Genomic DNA, 17,856 nt, shown 5'->3' with positions numbered 1-17,856 from the left:
GAATTGAGGATTTACCAATTGCAGAATCATATACCAAGTACCAAGAAAGACAGCATATGTGTTAAACAAAGTCAAAGACAAGTTAAGTTAAATCTTTCAACTTGCCTTAGTGCATTGTGAAAAGCAACCGTTTTTCCATAAGTCAAAACCAATATTTCCCCATCAGGTATGTACTCTACACTGCTGACAGATGATCCAACATGAATGGTTTGCACTTCAGTCATGCTAGACCTGTCCCAGAGCCTGTACAAATAAAAACATAAAATATTAAAATATGCTTTCAATAAAGAGCCTTCACATAGTCACAATAGGTTGAGGAAAACTCTCCTCATTCATCCATACCATCTTTAAGTTTAAGCTCAATCAGAGCCTTCTTCCAAAATGAGCTTGGAATCAGGTGTCGGAGATTTTGGCCAAGTCTCCAGACATAACCTTGTCAAGCAGCCGGAGAAAGCCGGCAGTGCTCAGGGAGTGGATAATGTTGAGAGGTGGCAGAGGAGACCATCAGAAATTAGCTAACTCGAAAGAAAAATAGAGTGGATGCAAGAAGTCCGAAGTGGAAACAGAAAACGTCGGAAACACTCAGAAGGTCAGGAAGTTCAATTAACGTCACCTGAATTTGGGGATTTACCCACCTCTCTAGCCACAGTCAAGCTCAGAAACCCAGTCCTCATCTTAAAAAGATCAGAGTTTACTCAAATATCCATTTTTTAATATTAATTTTGAACGTGTATTTCACAACAAAAAATGCTTACCTTACAGTCTTGTCATCAGCTGCCGAAATGATCTGCCTGTCCCCATTACACCACAGGGCTTTCTTAATACCAGAACTATGGCCACTGATCTCCAGAGGCTCTGACAGAGAAAGAACATCAGGGTTTACATGCAGCCAAGTGAACATTTCTCATTGCAAGAATGACAAACTGGTTACAAATCTGACACCCGAAGGCATACAACCCAATGACTTATACTTATGCTTGGATTTTTCAGTTTCACTCTCTTCCACGCAGTTCACCTTTAAGTTTGTTTTGGAACCATAGAATCCCTACAGTAGGTTAGAAGGCCCTTTAGCCCATCGAGCCTGCACAGACCCAATGAATAGGCACCCTACCTATGGCCCACTCGCACACCCTATCTCCATCACCCCACCTAACCTACACATCTTTGTGTATTAAGGGGCAATTTAGCATGGCCAACCCACCTAACTTGCACATCTTTGGACTGTCGGAGGAAACCAGACTGCCCAGAGGAAACCCACACAGACCGGGGGACAAAGTGCAAACTCCAGTCACCCAAGGCCAGAATTGAACCCGGGTCCCTGGCACTGTGAGGCAGCACTATGCCACCCCTTCAAGCTTTATGTTTTTGCTGTGACACTTGCTTTTCTTCAATGGCCTTAGTTTCAAATACCGTTTGTGCTTGTTTTTCTCGATTCTTAATGTCTAGTCAGCCACTCAAAAGTACAAGAGAATTCTGCATTTTTTGTTTAGTCCGTTCTCCAAGATTACAAAAAGGACCAATTTGGATTTTTGAAAAAATGTTACATTAGCTGATCTGTCAAATTGGCAGTGCTGTATGTCCGAGATGTCATACCGAGGCTCTATCTGCCCTCCCATGTGATAGCTAAAAAGAGAGATAAACATCTATGATCTGATAGCCATTGCAGAGACATGGCTGCAAATGACAAAAGCTGAATATTCAAGGATGCAGGACATTTCAAAAAGAAAGGAAGCCTGGAAAAGATGGACGGGTAGCTTTGTTAATTAAGGATGACATTAGTACAATAGAGGGAGATGATCTTTAGAACCAAGGTTAAGATGTGGAATCAGTTTGGGGAGGCCAAAAAATAGTCAATGCAGGAAATCACTTGTGGTAATAGCTTTGAGGTCACCCGTGAACAGTAACCACAATGTAGGATGGAGTACACAGAAAGAAATAATGCGGACTTAACTATGGGTGATTTTAATCTAGATATAGATTGGGCGAATCAGATTGGCAACAGTAGCCTGGAGGATTAGTTCATAAAGAGTGCTTTCAGGCCAATTTTCAAAGTAGCACATGCTGGAGCCAACCAGAAAGCAGGCTATTCCAGATCCGGTAATGTGCAATGAGGTTTAATTACCTCATAGGTAGCAGTGATCACAACACGATTGAATTTCACTTTCAGTTCAAAGGAGAGAGGGACTTGTCTAAAAATAGTGTTTCATACTTAAATAAGGGAAATTCCAAGGCATCGAATACAGCTGGTTAAAATTAACTGGGAAATGGTTACAGGATAAGTCAGTAGTCAGTAGAGGTACAGTGGCAGACCTTTATAGAGATATTTCATAATACTCAGCAAAAATACATTCCAGTGAAAGAGACACTCCAGTGAAAGACTATAAGGACCGACAATCCGTGGCTAATTATTCTTTCAAGTTAATACAATTCCACAAAGATTAGGTAGAAAACTGGACAAAACATAAAAATCAGCAAAGAGTGGCTAAGAAATGAGGAAGAAATTAAAGTATGCGTGAAAGCTAGCAAGAGTTTTTGCAGGATTTAAATGGAAAAAAGTAAACTGAACATTGGTCCTCTAGTGTGCCTGGGGAATTAAGGAAATGGCAGATAAATTGAACAGATATTTTGCATCTGTTTTCACTGCAAAGGATACAAAGGACTAAACAAAAAATGCAGAATTCTCTTGTACTTTGAGTGGCGACTGACATTAAGAATCTAGAAATAAGTGTGTGTCAAGAGGTGAAAGGGAGGGGAGAAACTTAAAACAATTACAATCACCAGGGAAAGAGTAATGAGAAAAGTATTCAAACAACCAGTTGCTGGACTTCATTCTAGTGGCTCCTGAGGTAGTAGCTGCATTGGTTTTAATTTTCTAAATTCCCTAGCTTTTGGAAAGGTCCCATCCGATTGTAAAATGGCAAGTGTAATTTTTCTATTTAAGAAAGGAGGGAGATAGAAAGCAAGAAACCCCAGGTTAGTTAGCTTAATATCTGTCATAGGGAAAATGCTATAACCTATTATTATGGAGGCTATAGCAGGACACTTGGAAAATCTTTAATGCAATCAGGCAACATCAACCTTTCATGAAAGGGAAATAGTGTTAATTCATGAGTTATTCAAAGAAGTAACAAGCAATATGGATAAAAGGGAACCTGTTGATATGGTGCACTTGGATTTCCAAAAGGCATCTGACAGGGTGCCACAAAGGTTAGTACACAAAATAAAAGTTCACGGCACACGGGGAAGTAAGATATTAGCATAGGAAGATTACAGACTGCAGAAGTTCAAGAAGGCAGTACACCACTGCTTTCCCAAAGGCAATTAGGGATGAACAAATTTTTTTAAAACTGATTATGACATTGCTGTTGGTGGGATGTTACCACGTGTAAACTGGCTACCATGTTTTCTACATCACTTCAGAAGCATTTCATTGACTGCAGGAGCCATGGTTATATGAATACAAGTCTTTATTTTTCTTTCTATAATTAATCCAGGTGAACAAATTTACAAACCCAACTCACAAGCAACTGTCCAGACAAGAATAAGTTCTAACCAGCAATACTACAACATAAAAACAATCATTTAAAATTATTCTATAATCAACAAAATTAACATGTATTGTTGCTTCAAATGCAACAAAAATTGTAAATTCTTGGCAAACAAGTGTTTGTTTCACTGAAAAAAGGTTAGCTCATCACATTTGAAATCTGGTAACACCCCGTGCAATTCTGCTTGTTATACATTTCTGCAGTCTTTCTTCATCAACATCGTAATGTGGTTGTTGGAATAAAAGCCCTTATATACTACCCACAAAAATTTTTTTCGATAACAATCATGCCTCACCTGATTCAGGTTTGTTCAAATCATAAATACGCAATATTTTATCTTGTCCACCAGTCAGCAAGTTGATGCTATCCTGAAGAAAAAAAAATCATCCAAGTTTAAAAGGTTCCAAAAATTATGGATAGAAATACATACTTACTGAATTTAGAAATAGATTTTACCTGGGTAAAGTCCACACTTTTGACAATATGCTTGTGGGCTAAAGCGGTCAGTTCATCACCTGTCACAGCATCCCACACCTTGCTGAGGAAAAAAAAAACAAATTCAGGTGAAACTCAGTCATGTGAAAATAAATATAAGACTGCTAAAACACAAATTCTCTGAATATCAACTGGAATGACAGAGGTTGGGGGGCGACCTGATAGAGATCTACAAAATTATGAGGGGCATAGACAGAGGATAGTCAGAGGCTTTTCCCCAGTGTAGAGGGGTCAATTACCAGGTGGCATAGGTTTAAGGTGTGAGGGGCAAGGTTCAGAGTAGCTGTACGAGGCAAGTTTTTTTTTCTTTTTTTTTTATACACAGAGCGTAGTGGGTGCCTGGAACTCGCTGCCGGAGGTGGTGGAAGCAGGGACGATAGTGACATTTAAGGGGCATCTTGACAAATACATGAATAGGATGGGAATAGAGGGATACGGACCCAGGAAATGTAGAAGATTGTAGTTTAGTCAGGCAGCATGGTCGGCACAGGCTTGGAGGGCCAAAGGGCCTGTTCTTGTGCTGTACTTTTCTTTGTTCTTAAACCCAACTTTAATCCGAGCCTTGGCTGCTACTTCTACATTTCACCAGCCTACAAAGCCATTGAAAGCAGCTAAGTTATCAGGAACCTCTCGTGATGGTGTGAAAATTTCTGGGGCACATGAAACATGAAGACTTCAAAGTGACATTTCAAGTTTACATATATGTGTCCGTCAATTTGTGTCACTCCAATTGCTAATACGAACAGATCTTGGTGTTTTAATTTAGAATTGCCAGCTCGAGGGAATAGCTTTACAAACGGTGCAGCACAATAGTACTGTTGCTTCACAGCGTCAGGGACCCGGGTTGGGTCACTGTCTATGCGGAGTCTGCACGTTCTCCCTGTGTCTGCTTGGGTTTACTCCCAGTCCAAAGGTGTGCAGGTTAGGTGGATTGGTCACGTAAATTTGCCACGTCGTGTCCAAAAGTTAGGTGGGGTTGCTCGGTTACGGGGATAGGATGGAGGTGTGGGCTTGGGTAGGTGCTCTTTCAAAGGCCAGTGTAGACTAGATGGGCTGAATGGCCTCCATCTGCACTGTAAATTCTATGATTCATGAACATCTCTACCACAGGCTCAAGATACAAACAGGACAAAGCAATGAGGTAGTTGGCATGACAAATGTCTGCAGTAAGCAGCCTCATGGCTCACAGAATGCCACTTGCACGACAAGATAGGACCTAAATTTAAAAAAAATATTATACAAAAAAATTAATTTTGCCATTTTGTTTAACTTTCCTCTTCAGTGCAGTTTATTTATATAAAGCCACATCCACAACCCACCTTGATTTCATCATGCAATATATTCTTCGATAAGATCATTAATTGTTTTTAAGTGACAGCTATTCACGCCATCTCTGTATAAAAGTGAGAAATACTCACGCTGAAAAATCTGCTGCTGCGGTTGCTGCCTTATTGGCCTCTTTATTTAATGTGGCTCCCCAGACAGCACCTTTGTGACCCAGAAACGTCCCAATCCAGTCTCCTGTGTCACCCTGGCGCATCATAGGCTTGCCATCTGAATGGATATCAAATGAAATGAATTGTAATTACAGAAATTAAACAATTTGCATTTATATATTGCCATTACCACTGCAGAATATCTCAAGGCAGGGCAGCACGGTGGCGCAGTGGTAGCACTGCAGTCTCACGGCGTCGAGGTCCCAGGTTTGATCCTGGCTCTGGGTCACTGTCCGTGTGGAGTTTGCACATTCTCGCCGTGTTTGCGTGGGTTTGGCCCCCACAACCCAAAGATGTGCAAGGTAGGCGAGTTGAACATACTAAATTGCCCCTTAATTGGAAAAAATGAATTGGGTACTCTAATTTTTTTTAAATATCTCAAGGCATTTCATGGGAGCAATAAGCAACAGTTGAAACTGAGCCACATCAAGGGGATATTACGCTAAGAGGTAGGCTTTAACGGGCATTATAGAAAAAAAAAGTGAAGTGGAGAGGCTTAAAAAGGAATTTCAGAACTCGGGTCATGGCCAGATGGAGGAACAGCAATTAATGGAACAATTAAAAACAGGGATATGCAAGAGGCCGAACGAGTGCTGCAGCAATTGTAAAGATTGGTTCCAGTCCTATCTTTCACCAGCTAGCTTGGTTCCAGTCCTATCTTTCACCAGCTAGCTTACTAGAATAAAACAGGTGACAGTAAATTGAAAGAATGGGGGTCCTGTACCTAATGAGAGGTACAGCTAATATTTCAGCTCACCGGAGACAGGGAAGGGGTAGATAGAGAAGTTGGGTACTTTGGTGGGATTAGGGTCAAAGGAGACAGATCTCAGGGACAAAATGAGACAGCCAGAGTACAACTGGAGTTCAGGGCTCTGGCAGGGTGACAACCTTCGAGAAGTTTGGTTTGGTGGGCTTGGGGAAGGAAGGAAAATGGCAAAGGCAACCGATTAGATGGTCTCAGCTTTGCTGTCAAAGTCCCTGAGCTCTTCACCCTTGTTTTTGGCAGTGAGGGTAGAGGGGACAGGGGAAAGTTGTTTAAAGTTGATGGTTAGGAAGAGAAAAGATGACTTCCGGTGGTGGCCATGGTGTGAGTGGTCGCACACAGGGCAGCTCCTGCTTAAAGGCATAAAAAAAAAAAAAGAGAGCTCTTTTTACCAAAAATTGGGTGCAACTTTGACAGAAAAGTGTAGTTGAAGGTCGGAGAAGTTCCTCCGGGAGTGGTCTGTCCACTGGTTATCAAACCTAGCAGAAGATGAAAGACCTGGCTAAGGAGATGTCAGGACCTGTGGTGCAGCAGCCAGTAGAAAGATGGCTGAGGGGGAAGGGCTTGTGCAAGTTGGAAAGCCCCAGATTGAACAGATGATGGCGTTCATCAAGGAGGAGTTCCGCCAGTAGAGGAAAGAGATGCACGAGGATCGCTCGACAGCCATTGCAGGGGCTGTGGCACCCCTGAAGGGCTTGATGGAGAGGGTGGAGAAATGTTTGGAGGCGCAGGTCTGAGATTGAGGGTGATGTCGGACCACAGCGATCGGGTGGTGGCACTGGGGGCAGAGGTGGGACTCTTAGGAGACCTTTGCAAGACGTTGAGAGCGAAGGTGGAGGAGCAGGAAAATAGTTCGAGAAGGTATAATCTAGGGATAGTGGGACTGCCTGAAGGAGTGGAAGGTGCGAGTGCCACAAGGTACGTTTCAAGGATGCTAGCAGGGCTGGTGGCCAAGGAAGTGCTGGATAAGGCCCCTGAAGTGAACAGAGCACACAGGTCTCTGAGGCAGAAGCCGAGAACGGGGGAACCCCCGCGGGCGGTGATCGTGAGCTCCATAAGTTCGTGGAGAAAGAGAAGATTTTGCAGTGGGCCAGGGAGAAACAGAACTGTGAATGGGGGGTTTGGGGGGGGGGGGGGGGGGAAACAAGGTCCGAATATACCAGGACATTGGAGCCGAGCTGGCGAACCGCCATGCAGGGTTCAACAAAGCCACGGCGGTGCTATATCGGCGGCGCATCAGGTTTGGGGTGCTCTTCCCAGCGAAACTATGGGTGACGTATAAAGGCCAGGAATACTGTTTTGAGACCCCCCCAGAAGCAGAAGACTTTATAAAGGAGCATAAACTGGGGAAGAACTGAACAATTTTGGGAGACTGAGGTGCTGCCACTTTGAAATAATTGGGACAATGGGTAGAGTGTGTGTGGGGGGGTGGGTCTCTTCCTTATGGAAGGATTTTTTCTTGTTTTTTATTTCCTGTTGGGTTGACAAAGGGTAGCAGGTGTGAAAAGTTTATATGGAGTCGGCTGTCGTCGTGGTGTGTGTGTGCCCCACCACCCCCCCCGGTCCTGTCCCGTCCCTCTCCCCGCTGCGAGAGGCTGTTTTTTTTTCCTGTTTGTTTGCTCTTGGGGAAGGTGACCCATGACTCAAGATGAGTCTTTGTTTGGGTGGGAGAGGGTAAGGTCAGTGGGGAGCCTTCTTCACTGAGCAGAGAGGTGAGGGCTGGGGGATCTGTGGGAGAAACCTTTGGGCAACAGCTGCCACGCTGGCAAGTAATGCCGGTGAACGGAAATGAGGTGGGGGAGAAAGCTGAGAGAGATAGCTGGTGGGGGGGGTCGCTTCTGCAGGAGACGCACCTCCGCGTGAAGGAACAGGTTAGGCTAAGGAAAGGGTGGGTGGGTCAGGTTTTTAGATAGGGAGTACTCGAGGGTGCCCACCAGGGAGCGATTGGAATAAACAATTACAGGAGCAATTTGGTAGGTTGACTACGAGAAGGGCGATAGGACAGCTGCGTGGGGCATGGGGGGATGCAGTACAAATGCAGGGAGAAGGCGAGTCGGATGTTAGCGCATACTAAAGATACAGACTGGGGCAGGGGATGTGGTGTCGGAGTCAGGGAAAATAAATCAGGCGTTTAGATATTATCATAAGGAGCTGTACAGGACGCACCTGGGTGGTGAAGAGCGAGACATGGGACGGTTCTTAGATGATTTGGAGTTTCCACAGCTGGAGGAAGAGAAGAGGCAGGTGCTAAAGGAGCCTCTGGGGCTGGGGAAGGTGTTGGACAGTATAAGGGGTATGATGTCGGGGAAGGCTCCAGGACCCGATGGCTATCCGGCGGAGGAGTTCGCGACAGACCAGCTGCCACATCTCCTGGGGGTGCTTAATGATACTTTGCAGAAGGGGGAGCTGCCGGAGACTATGACGCATGCAACGATCACGTTAATTCCGAAAAGGGGGAAGGACCGTTGAAATGTGGGTCTTATTGGCCCACATCGCTGTTAAATACAGATATGAAAGTGCTGGCTAAGTTGATGGCGGGAAGGATGGAAAGTTGTGTCTCGGGGGTGGTTGCAGAGGACCAAACAGGCTCTGTAAAGGGCAGGCAGCTTTCGAGCAATATAAAGAGGCTGTTAAATGTGATTATAACCCCGTCAGGAGCTCAGGTACTGGAGGTAATGGTGTCCATGGTTGCAGAGAAAACATTTGACTGGGTGGAGCAACAATACCTGTTTGAGGTCCTGGGTAGGTTTGGGCCGAAGTTTGTGGCATTGGCACGCCTGCTGTATGTGGCACCGAGGGCAAGTGTGCGGACCAATTACATGGGTTCACGGAACTTCAAATTACACAGGGGAACAAGGCAGGGGTGCCCACTCTCGTCGCTGCTGTTTGCACTGGCTATAGCTTTGGCAATGACTCTTAGGAGTCGGCAGAATGGCAAGGGATTACAAGGGAACGGAGGGAGCATCGGGTGTCGCTCTAAGCTGACGACCTACTATTGTTATGTTTCGAACCCGCTGGAGAACATAAAGAGAATCATGGGCCTGTTGGGGAAGTTTGGCATGTCCTCGGTATAGAAGTTAAATGTAGGGAAAATCGAAGTGTTCCCAATGAATAAGTTGGGTTGGCGAGCCAATTTGGGGGGGGGGGGGGGGGGTGTTTAAGGTGGCTAGAGATAGGTTCAGATACCTGGAGATTCAGGTAGCGAAGGAATGGGCGATGCTTCACAAATGGAATTTAATAAAACTGGTGGAGGCTACGGAGGATCTCAAATAGTGGGACATGATGCACTTGACTCAGGGAGGGTCCAAGTGGTGAAGATGAATATTCGGCCGAGGTTCCTGTTCAGTTTCCAGACACGACCGATTTTTATCATATGTTGACAAATGTGAGGTTATCCATTTTGGTAAGAATAACGGCAAAAGGGATTATTATTTAAATGATAAAAAATTAAAACATGCTGCTGTGCAGAGAGATCTGGGTGTGCTAGTGCATGAGTCGCAGAAAGTTGGTTTTCAGGTGCAACAGGTGATTAAGAAGGCAAATGGAATTTTGTCCTTCATTGCTAGAGGGATGGAGTTTAAGACTAGGGAGGTTATGCTGCAATTGTATAAGGTGTTAGTGAGGCCACACCTGGAGTATTGTGTTCAGTTTTGGTCTCCTTACTTGAGAAAGGACGTACTGGCACTGGAGGGTGTGCAGAGGAGATTCACTAGGTTAATCCCAGAGCTGAAGGGGTTGGATTACGAAGAGAGGTTGAGTAGACTGGGACTGTACTCGTTGGAATTTAGAAGGACGAGGGGGGATCTTATAGAAACATATAAGATTATGAAGGGAATAGATAGGATAGATGCGGGCAGGTTGTTTCCACTGGCGGGTGAAAGCAGAACTAGGGGGCATAGCCTCAAAATAAGGGGAAGTAGATTTAGGACTGAGTTTTGGAGGAACTTCTTCACCCAAAGGGTTGTGAATCTATGGAATTCCTTGCCCAGTGAAGCAGTAGAGGCTCCTTCATTAAATGTTTTTAAGATAAAGATAGATAGTTTTTTGAAGAATAAAGGGATTAAGGGTTATGGTGTTCGGGCCGGAAAGTGGAGCTGAGTCCACAAAAGATCAGCCATGATCTCATTGAATGGCGGAGCAGGCTCGAGGGGCCAGATGGCCTACTCCTGCTCCTAGTTCTTATGTTCTTATACCAAAGGCCTTCTTTCGGAAAATGGACAATTATTTCAGACTTTGTATTGGCTGGGAATGTTCCATGGGTTAAGAGGACACTGTTACAGAGGTCGAAGCAGGAGGGAGGATTGGCGTTGCCGAACCTTTTAGATTACTATTGGGCAGCAAATGTGGAGACAGTGAGTTGGTGGTGGGAAGGAGAGGGGATAGAATGGGTTAGGATGGAGGAGGAATCCTGTAGGGGGTCCAGCTTAAGGAAAATGATGACGGCAGCATTGCCAATGGCGCCAAGCGGATACTCAGGCAGCCCGGTGGTGCAGTCCACAGTGAATATTTGGAACCAGTTGAGGGGGCACTTTAGGATAGAGGGGATATCAGTGTTAACCGCGTTGTGCGAAAATCACGGTTTGGATGAATTGAAGGGTCGTGGGGGAGTGGGAAGGGGGGGGGGGGGGGGTGAAAAAGTGGAAACATTTGTACAAACTGTACAATTGTTTGTTGGGAAGTTTGTTTCCCGAATTGTTTGCGTTGTAACTTTTCTTATAAGGTTGTAATAAAATACATCTTTAAAACAAAGGAATAGAGAAAAGATATAAATGATTATTACATTTCAGAAAGGGCCTGGAATAATGCACATTTTCACAAATGAGAGCAGGGTCTGAATGCTTTGCTTGGTCCAGCTAGATCGGGCTAACCCAGTTGTCCACCATACTCATTCAAGTCTATGCCCTCTGGATTTCGAGGAGTGGACGCAACAGCCTTACTGGGGAAATGAGGGGCTTGCGCCGGGGGGGGGGGGGGGGGGGGGGGGCACAGGAGGAGTGTGTAGTGGTTTTAAAGGTGAGTATATCAAACGTAGAGAGGAGGGTGGGGTTGCACAGATCATGGTAGCAGAAATGTCTTGGTAAATGGAGGGCCAGCGGGTGATAGTTTTGAATTTAGAAATGCAATTTGAAATGATTAGACAAGAGTACGTCTCCCAGGGGTGCACACAGAAGGAAGTGGGTGGGGATGGAGTGGGTGTGGGGGGAGAGAATACAAGAGATCAGAGATGATCTACATGGAAAGAGATTTAAGGAAAGATAGCAGTCTTGAACTCAGAAGTGAGAACATGGTGGGTTGAAATGGAGGATGACCAAAAGAAAAGCCACGTGGTGAATGGACTGAGGGAGGAAAACAGTCAAGATGAAAATGATCAATTCCACAAACATGGATACTGACTCTGAAAGTAACAGCCATTCTCAAAATACTCAGGCAGCAATGATCAAGACAATCCATTCAACTTGAAGCAATAATTCTCAGACAAGAGAGCAAAACCCCACTGATAACTTATACTTGTACCTCAATCCACAGATTTGGGATTTTAACATTCTTAATGCCATACATTGCATGGAACACTGACTTTTGCAGGAGGGGGGGGGGGGGGGTCGTTGTATGGCGATGAGGCCCGGGGGGGGGGGGGGGGGGGGGGGGGTCGTTGTATGCCGATGACCTGTTGTAGTATATTGCGGATCTAGTGGAGGGGATGGCAGAGGTCATGCAGATCCTTAGGGAGTTTGGGGACTTTTCGGGGTATAAACTCAACGTAGGGAAGAGCGAGCTCTTTATGGTGTATTCAGGGGACCACTAAAGGGGGATCGATGAGCTACCGCTGAAGAGGGCAGAAAGGAGCTTTCGGTACCTAGGGATCCAGGTAGCTAGGAGTTGGGGGGCCCTGCACAAGCTCAATTTGACGCGGTTGGTGGAGCAGATGGAGGATTTTAAAAGATGGGATATGCTGCCACTCGCACTAGCGGGTAGGGTGCAGTCGGTCAAAATGACGGTCCTCCCGAGGTTTCTCTTTGTGTTCCAGTGCCTTCCCATTTTGACCCCCAAGGCCTTTTTCAAACGGGTAAGCAGCAGCATCATGGGATTTGTGTGTGCGAATAAGACCCCGAGGGTGAAGAGTGTGTTTCTGGAGCGTAGCAGGGACAGGGGGCGCTGGAGCTGCTGAATGTGTGGCTATCATTGGGCAGCCAATGTGGCGATGATCCGTAAGTGGGTAATGGAGGGAGAGGGGGCGGCATGGAAGAGGCTAGAGATGGCGTCCTGTGTGGGCACGAGCCTGAGGGCGCTGGTGACGGCACCGCTGCCGCTCTCGCCGACAAAGTACACCACGAGTCCGGTGTTGGCAGCGACGCTGAAGATCTGGGGCAGTGGAGGCGACACAGGGGCGAGGTGGGAGCCTCGGTTTGGTCCCCAATTCGGGAGAACCATTGGTTCGTCCCGGGAAGGATAGATGGTGGGTTTTGGAGCTGGCATCGGGCAGGGATTAGAAGAATGGGGGACCTGTTCATCGATGGGACGTTTGCGAGCCTATGGGCGCTGGAGGAGAAGTTTGGGCTACCCTCGGGAAATGCTTTCAGGTACATGCAAGTGAGGGCGTTTGTGAGGTGGCAGGTGAGGGAATTCCCGCTGCTTCCGGCATGTGGGATTCGGGACAGGGTAATTTTGGGTGTATGGGTTGGAGAAGGCAAGTTTTCGGCGATTTACCAGGAGCTGAAGGAAGAGGAGGCGGCCTCGGTGGAGGAGTTAAAGGGCAAGTGGGAGGAGAAGCTTGGGGAGGAGATAGATGAGGGTCTGTGGGCTGATGCCCTGAGTAGGGTTAGTTCTTCCTCCTCTTGCGCCAGGCTCAGCCTAAAACAGTTCAAAGTTACTCACAGAGCGCATATGACAGGGGCGAGGTTGAGTAGGTTCTTTGGGGTGGAGGACAGATGTGGGAGGTGCTCGGGGAGCCTGGCAAATCACGTCCATATGTTCTGGTCGGGTGGATAGGTTTTAGAGGGGTTTTGCGAGGACGATGTCCAAGGTGGTGAACGCTCGGGTCAAGCCGAACTGGGGATTAGCATTATTTGGGGTATCGGACGAGGCGGGAGTGCAGGACGCGAAAGAGGCCGGTATTCTGGCCTTTGCGTCCCTGGTAGCCCGGCGGAGGATTTTGCTACTATGGAAAGATGCGAAGCCCCCTAGTGTGAAAGCTTGGATCAATGACATGGCAGGGTTCATCAAGCCTTGCAAGGGTCTGTGCAAGGGTTCCCCAGGCGGTGGCAACCGTTCCCAGACTATCTCGTGGAGCGTTAGGAGGTCAGCAGCAGCCCAAGAGCAGGGGGCGGGGGCATTTGGGTGAAGGTGGTTTTTTTCCCCCCTATTTGTGTTTTTAAATGTTATACGGGGGGGGTTATTGTATATGGGGAAATCAAATGTATAATTTCTGTTTGTTGTGTCTTGTTTTTTTTCTTCTTGTTTGTGGGGGGGGGGTGGGGGGGTTGTTGAAAAATTTGAATAAATATATATATATTTTTTTAAAAGACTTAAATGAGAGTCAGGGCATTCAAAACCAAAGTAAGAAAACAATGAGCGCTAGAAGTGTTGAACTCTCCACAAAAGGCAGCAGCGCCCGTTCAGTTATTTATGCGATAGAAATATTTTTATAAGCCAAGGACATGATGTGGAGCCTATTGTGGAGATACGATAGTCATGTTTGAATGAAAGAACCCGCTCACCAGGAGCTGAATGGCCTAATGTTGCTCATATAACCCATCAACTCCAGGATTTTAAGCAGATCGTAGTTCGACAACCCAAACTGAAATTCCAAATGAGGAAAAAGTTTCAAATTTAATTCAGCCTCTGAATCCAGTTGATACTCCACAGGTTGATTCACTCACTTGAAGAGGCATTGCCCAAATCATTTTTAACTGGCATTTCACCCAAGTTGTCCACCACGATTTAAAAACTTTACAAAGCGAACAACGAAGAAAGTTTTAAGACAATTCAATAGGAAAGAGTCAACATAATCAGCCTTTTTTTCATGATGATGTTTGATGCACAAGTATACGTTTTCTCCCCTATTTGTTCATGGAATGTGGGTCTCATTGACATCTACTGTTCATTCCCAATTGCCCTTGAGATGGTGATGAGCCACCACCTTGAACCATTGCAGTCCATGTGCTTTGGTATATCTAGATTGCTGTTAACAAGTTCCAAGAATTTGGCTCCACAACACTGAAGAAAGAATGATATATTTCCAGGTCAGGACTTTGCAGAGGGCTGTATTTGGTCAGATTAGATTTGTCTTCCTTTGTGTGAACAGGACATCCTTAGGCAGCTTTCCATGGTCATGTGGAAAGCTGCAAGTGTTGCAGTTGTACTGGAACAACCGGACTAGGGGTACTGCAAGTTCTGGAGCACTAGTCTTCAGCACTATTGCCAGTATATTGCTGGTGCCCATAGCCTTTGCATCACACTCAGCTATTTCTTGATATCCATCGAGTGAATCAAATTTGACTGGCATCCATGATGTTAGGTACTTCAGAAGGCGGCTACTATGGACCATCCACTTGGTAATTCTGGCTGCAGGTGGTGGCAAACATTTCAGTCTTGGGTTATATATCGTCATACTGATCTCCAGCATTATTGATGATAGCAAGATTCATGAAACCTCCCTCTCAAGTTTGCTGTTTAATTAGCCTCCACCATTCACAACTAGCTTCGATTTGAAAAGTTGGTTGTGGAGCTGCTTCGCTCTATCACGTTTCTGCGATTCAGCATGGATGTAATCTCATGTCCTAGCTTCCACAGACCAGCACCTAATTTTTAGGTATACCTGTTGCTGCTCCTGGCATGGCCCCCTACACTCTTCATTGAGCCAGGCTTGATTGTAATGACAGAGTAAGGGACAAGCCAGCTGATGAAGCTAAATATTATGGTGGAATATGATCTACAAATAGTGGTACCAACATTTCATGGATGCGTACTTTTGAGTTGCTGGATCGCAATCTCTTTCATTTAACGCAGTCGCAGAGCTACAACGTGAACTACCCTACTGTAGCCAGAGGACTTTCTCTGCACAAGGATTTGTAAAGGATGAACTCGGTCACTGTTTAAAAATACAGGATTGCCAATTTAAGACACGAGATGAAACGTTTTTGGAGAGGGCCAAGTCTTTGGAACTCTCTTCCTTAAAAGGTAATGGTAACAAAGTTTTTCAATATTTTTAAGGCAGAGCTAGACAGATTCTTGTAAAGCAAGGGGTGAAAGATTATTTGGGATAGATGGGAAGGGGGAGTTGAGTCACAATCAGCGCAGCCATGATCTTATTGAACAGTGGAGCAGGTTCAATGAGTCCAGTGTCCGACTCCTGCTTCTAATTTCGATGTTCATATTTCAGGACCATCACGGTCATACCAATCAATACAAAGATGGCCAAATTCACCTCAGGCTTGAGGCAAGCTCACATAGGTCTTTTTCTCGTTGGTTCTCATTACTTGCCACTAGCCGAGTGATGCCCTTCAGGACTTAGCCAGCTCGGTAATGGTACTACCCGAATCACTCTTGATGGATATTGAAGTCCTCCGACCAGAGCACTCAAATCCGTTTCGTGACATTTCTATTTATAAATGCACCTCATTCGGATATCTGCTGACAGCATAAACAAGGTCTAAGTATCAGCACATGCAGCATCTTAACTACTGCCATTCAAAAGTACAAACTGAGGGTGCGGGAAATTTTAAAAGTGTCCATGTGTTGAAAATACACCTTTTAACATTTGGTTAAGTCCCAGCGAGGTCAGTGACCAGGCAGCAATTTAACACGAGACGGTGCCTGAAAGATCGAACAAGTCAACACAATACAGAGAAGCTGCTGCTGCCAGTCACAGGCCTAAGGGAGAGGCTTCGAAACCCCCCCCACCCCAGGCCCGCCACCGGGCCCGACCTCACCTTTACACGCGCTGATCAAGAAGTAGCCGTAAGGCGTGATGCCGCTGAAAGCCAAGTCGACCACTGGCCTGGTGTGGCCGCTGCAGGTCAGCGGAGTTTGTCTCATCGCCATCCCCCCGGGCCTCGGCGGAGCGGCCCCCCCCGGCAGCGCGGCTCCGCTCCTCGGCAACCTGGACACAAACAAGAGAGGCGGTGAGAGGCCGGAGGCAGCTTCCCAACTATCCCCTCCCCTGCCCCGGTCCCCCACACCTCCGGTGCCGGCCGGTCTCTCTCGCCCTCCCTCGGTCTCTCCCCGGTCCCGGCCGGTCTCGCTCACCCTCAGTCCTCTCCCCCGCCGGTGCCTCACCACGCGCGAGCCGACGCGGAAATGACGCTAGGCGGCCTGGGGACCAGGCGCCGCCGCCCCCGCACATGCGCACTTCCGTTGACAGTACTCCATTCTTAAAATCTTCCCCCCCGCCCCCCCCTTTTCGGAGCAGAATCCAGTGAGTTGCGGTGTGGGTTCCAGCTCCATTCCAAAGACAAAATTTACCCTACTCCAGTGAAAGTACTGAGAAAGATGCTGTCATTTAAAGTGGCGGTTTTAAGATTCCCCCACTCTTATGGTTGTAAAATAGACAATAAATTATGTTATACAAATGCAAAGTTTTTATACAATTTACACTTTTAAGCTTAAAAGCTGCCAGCCACCAGAATTGTCCTGGAGTTTTTGATTAATCTCCCAAGATTCTGGCTTTAAGTAATTTTCTTCCAGCAACTTATTTGATTTTTTTCGTGGGATATGAGTGTCACGAGGAAGGCCAGCATTTTGTGCTCATCCCTAACTGCTCTTGAGTTGGTGTTGAGCCGCCTTCTTGAACAGATGCAGTCCATGTGATGTAGGTCAAGGAAGGGAATTGCTGTTGAAGTTTGATATCACCTGCGCCAATGCAGTCTGCTTGACTGACACCCCATCCACCACCTGAAACTTCCACTCCTTCCACCATGTCATAACCCCCACAGGGCACGAGGAAACCATTATCAATCGCCCCATGGGGCTCGTGGAGTATGAGCTTCCCAGGTAGGGGCAGAGGACCACCCTGCTGCGGCTCTTTAAACCGAGCATAAGAGCCGACCAAAGCAAGGACCTGATGTGTTGGGTGCTCTGGGTCCACGGAACACATACAGGCCACCAACACTTAAAATAGTGCAACACTATTTTATTAAGTTAGAAACTGTTGAACATACTTTCACTGTGGGTTAACACAATGTTAGATTAAACTAAAGACCTATGCCTGTCCGAACCAGTCTATGCACTCAGCACATGGTGAGGATCTGTGCTGTAAGCTCTGTCCTTGTAGGAGGCTGCATCCCGAATGAGCGGGAACTCTGATGACCCCTGTCTTTATAGTGAGTGTGCTCTAACTGGTGATTGGCTGCGGTGTTGTGTGTGTTGATTGGTCTTGCTGTGTGTCCATCAGTGTGTGTGTATCTGCACCATGATATACTGGTGTATATTATGACATCCCCCCTTTTATAAAAGAATGTATGTGTGTGGCAATAAATAATGTATGGTGAGAATGTTCCTAACTACGTGTGGGGTGCGAGGACATATTTACCGGACTACGTACATGAGAACTAAACTA

General features: G+C 46.3%; 1 protein-coding gene across 1 annotated transcript in view; it reads right to left on the bottom strand.

The window, feature by feature from the left end:
- Positions 1-16,639, bottom strand: part of strap (serine/threonine kinase receptor associated protein) — a 30,715-nt gene extending 14,076 nt beyond the window's left edge. The window contains exons 1-7 of the mRNA XM_072471721.1: positions 16,548-16,639; positions 16,232-16,401; positions 5,462-5,597; positions 4,005-4,086; positions 3,844-3,916; positions 756-855; positions 106-243 (exon numbers count right to left, since the gene is read on the bottom strand). Of these exons, the coding sequence (XP_072327822.1) occupies positions 106-243; positions 756-855; positions 3,844-3,916; positions 4,005-4,086; positions 5,462-5,597; positions 16,232-16,343 (641 nt within the window). The 5' untranslated portion in view covers positions 16,344-16,401; positions 16,548-16,639. The remainder of the gene's footprint in view (positions 1-105; positions 244-755; positions 856-3,843; positions 3,917-4,004; positions 4,087-5,461; positions 5,598-16,231; positions 16,402-16,547) is intronic.
- Between the last annotated feature and the right edge of the window lie 1,217 nt (positions 16,640-17,856).

This window comes from Scyliorhinus torazame, chromosome 13 (assembly GCF_047496885.1).
Source record: "Scyliorhinus torazame isolate Kashiwa2021f chromosome 13, sScyTor2.1, whole genome shotgun sequence".
Classification (NCBI taxonomy): Eukaryota; Metazoa; Chordata; class Chondrichthyes; order Carcharhiniformes; family Scyliorhinidae; genus Scyliorhinus; species Scyliorhinus torazame.
The sequence above is the reverse complement of the archived record's forward strand: the minus strand, read 5'-3'. Positions and strand labels throughout refer to the sequence as shown.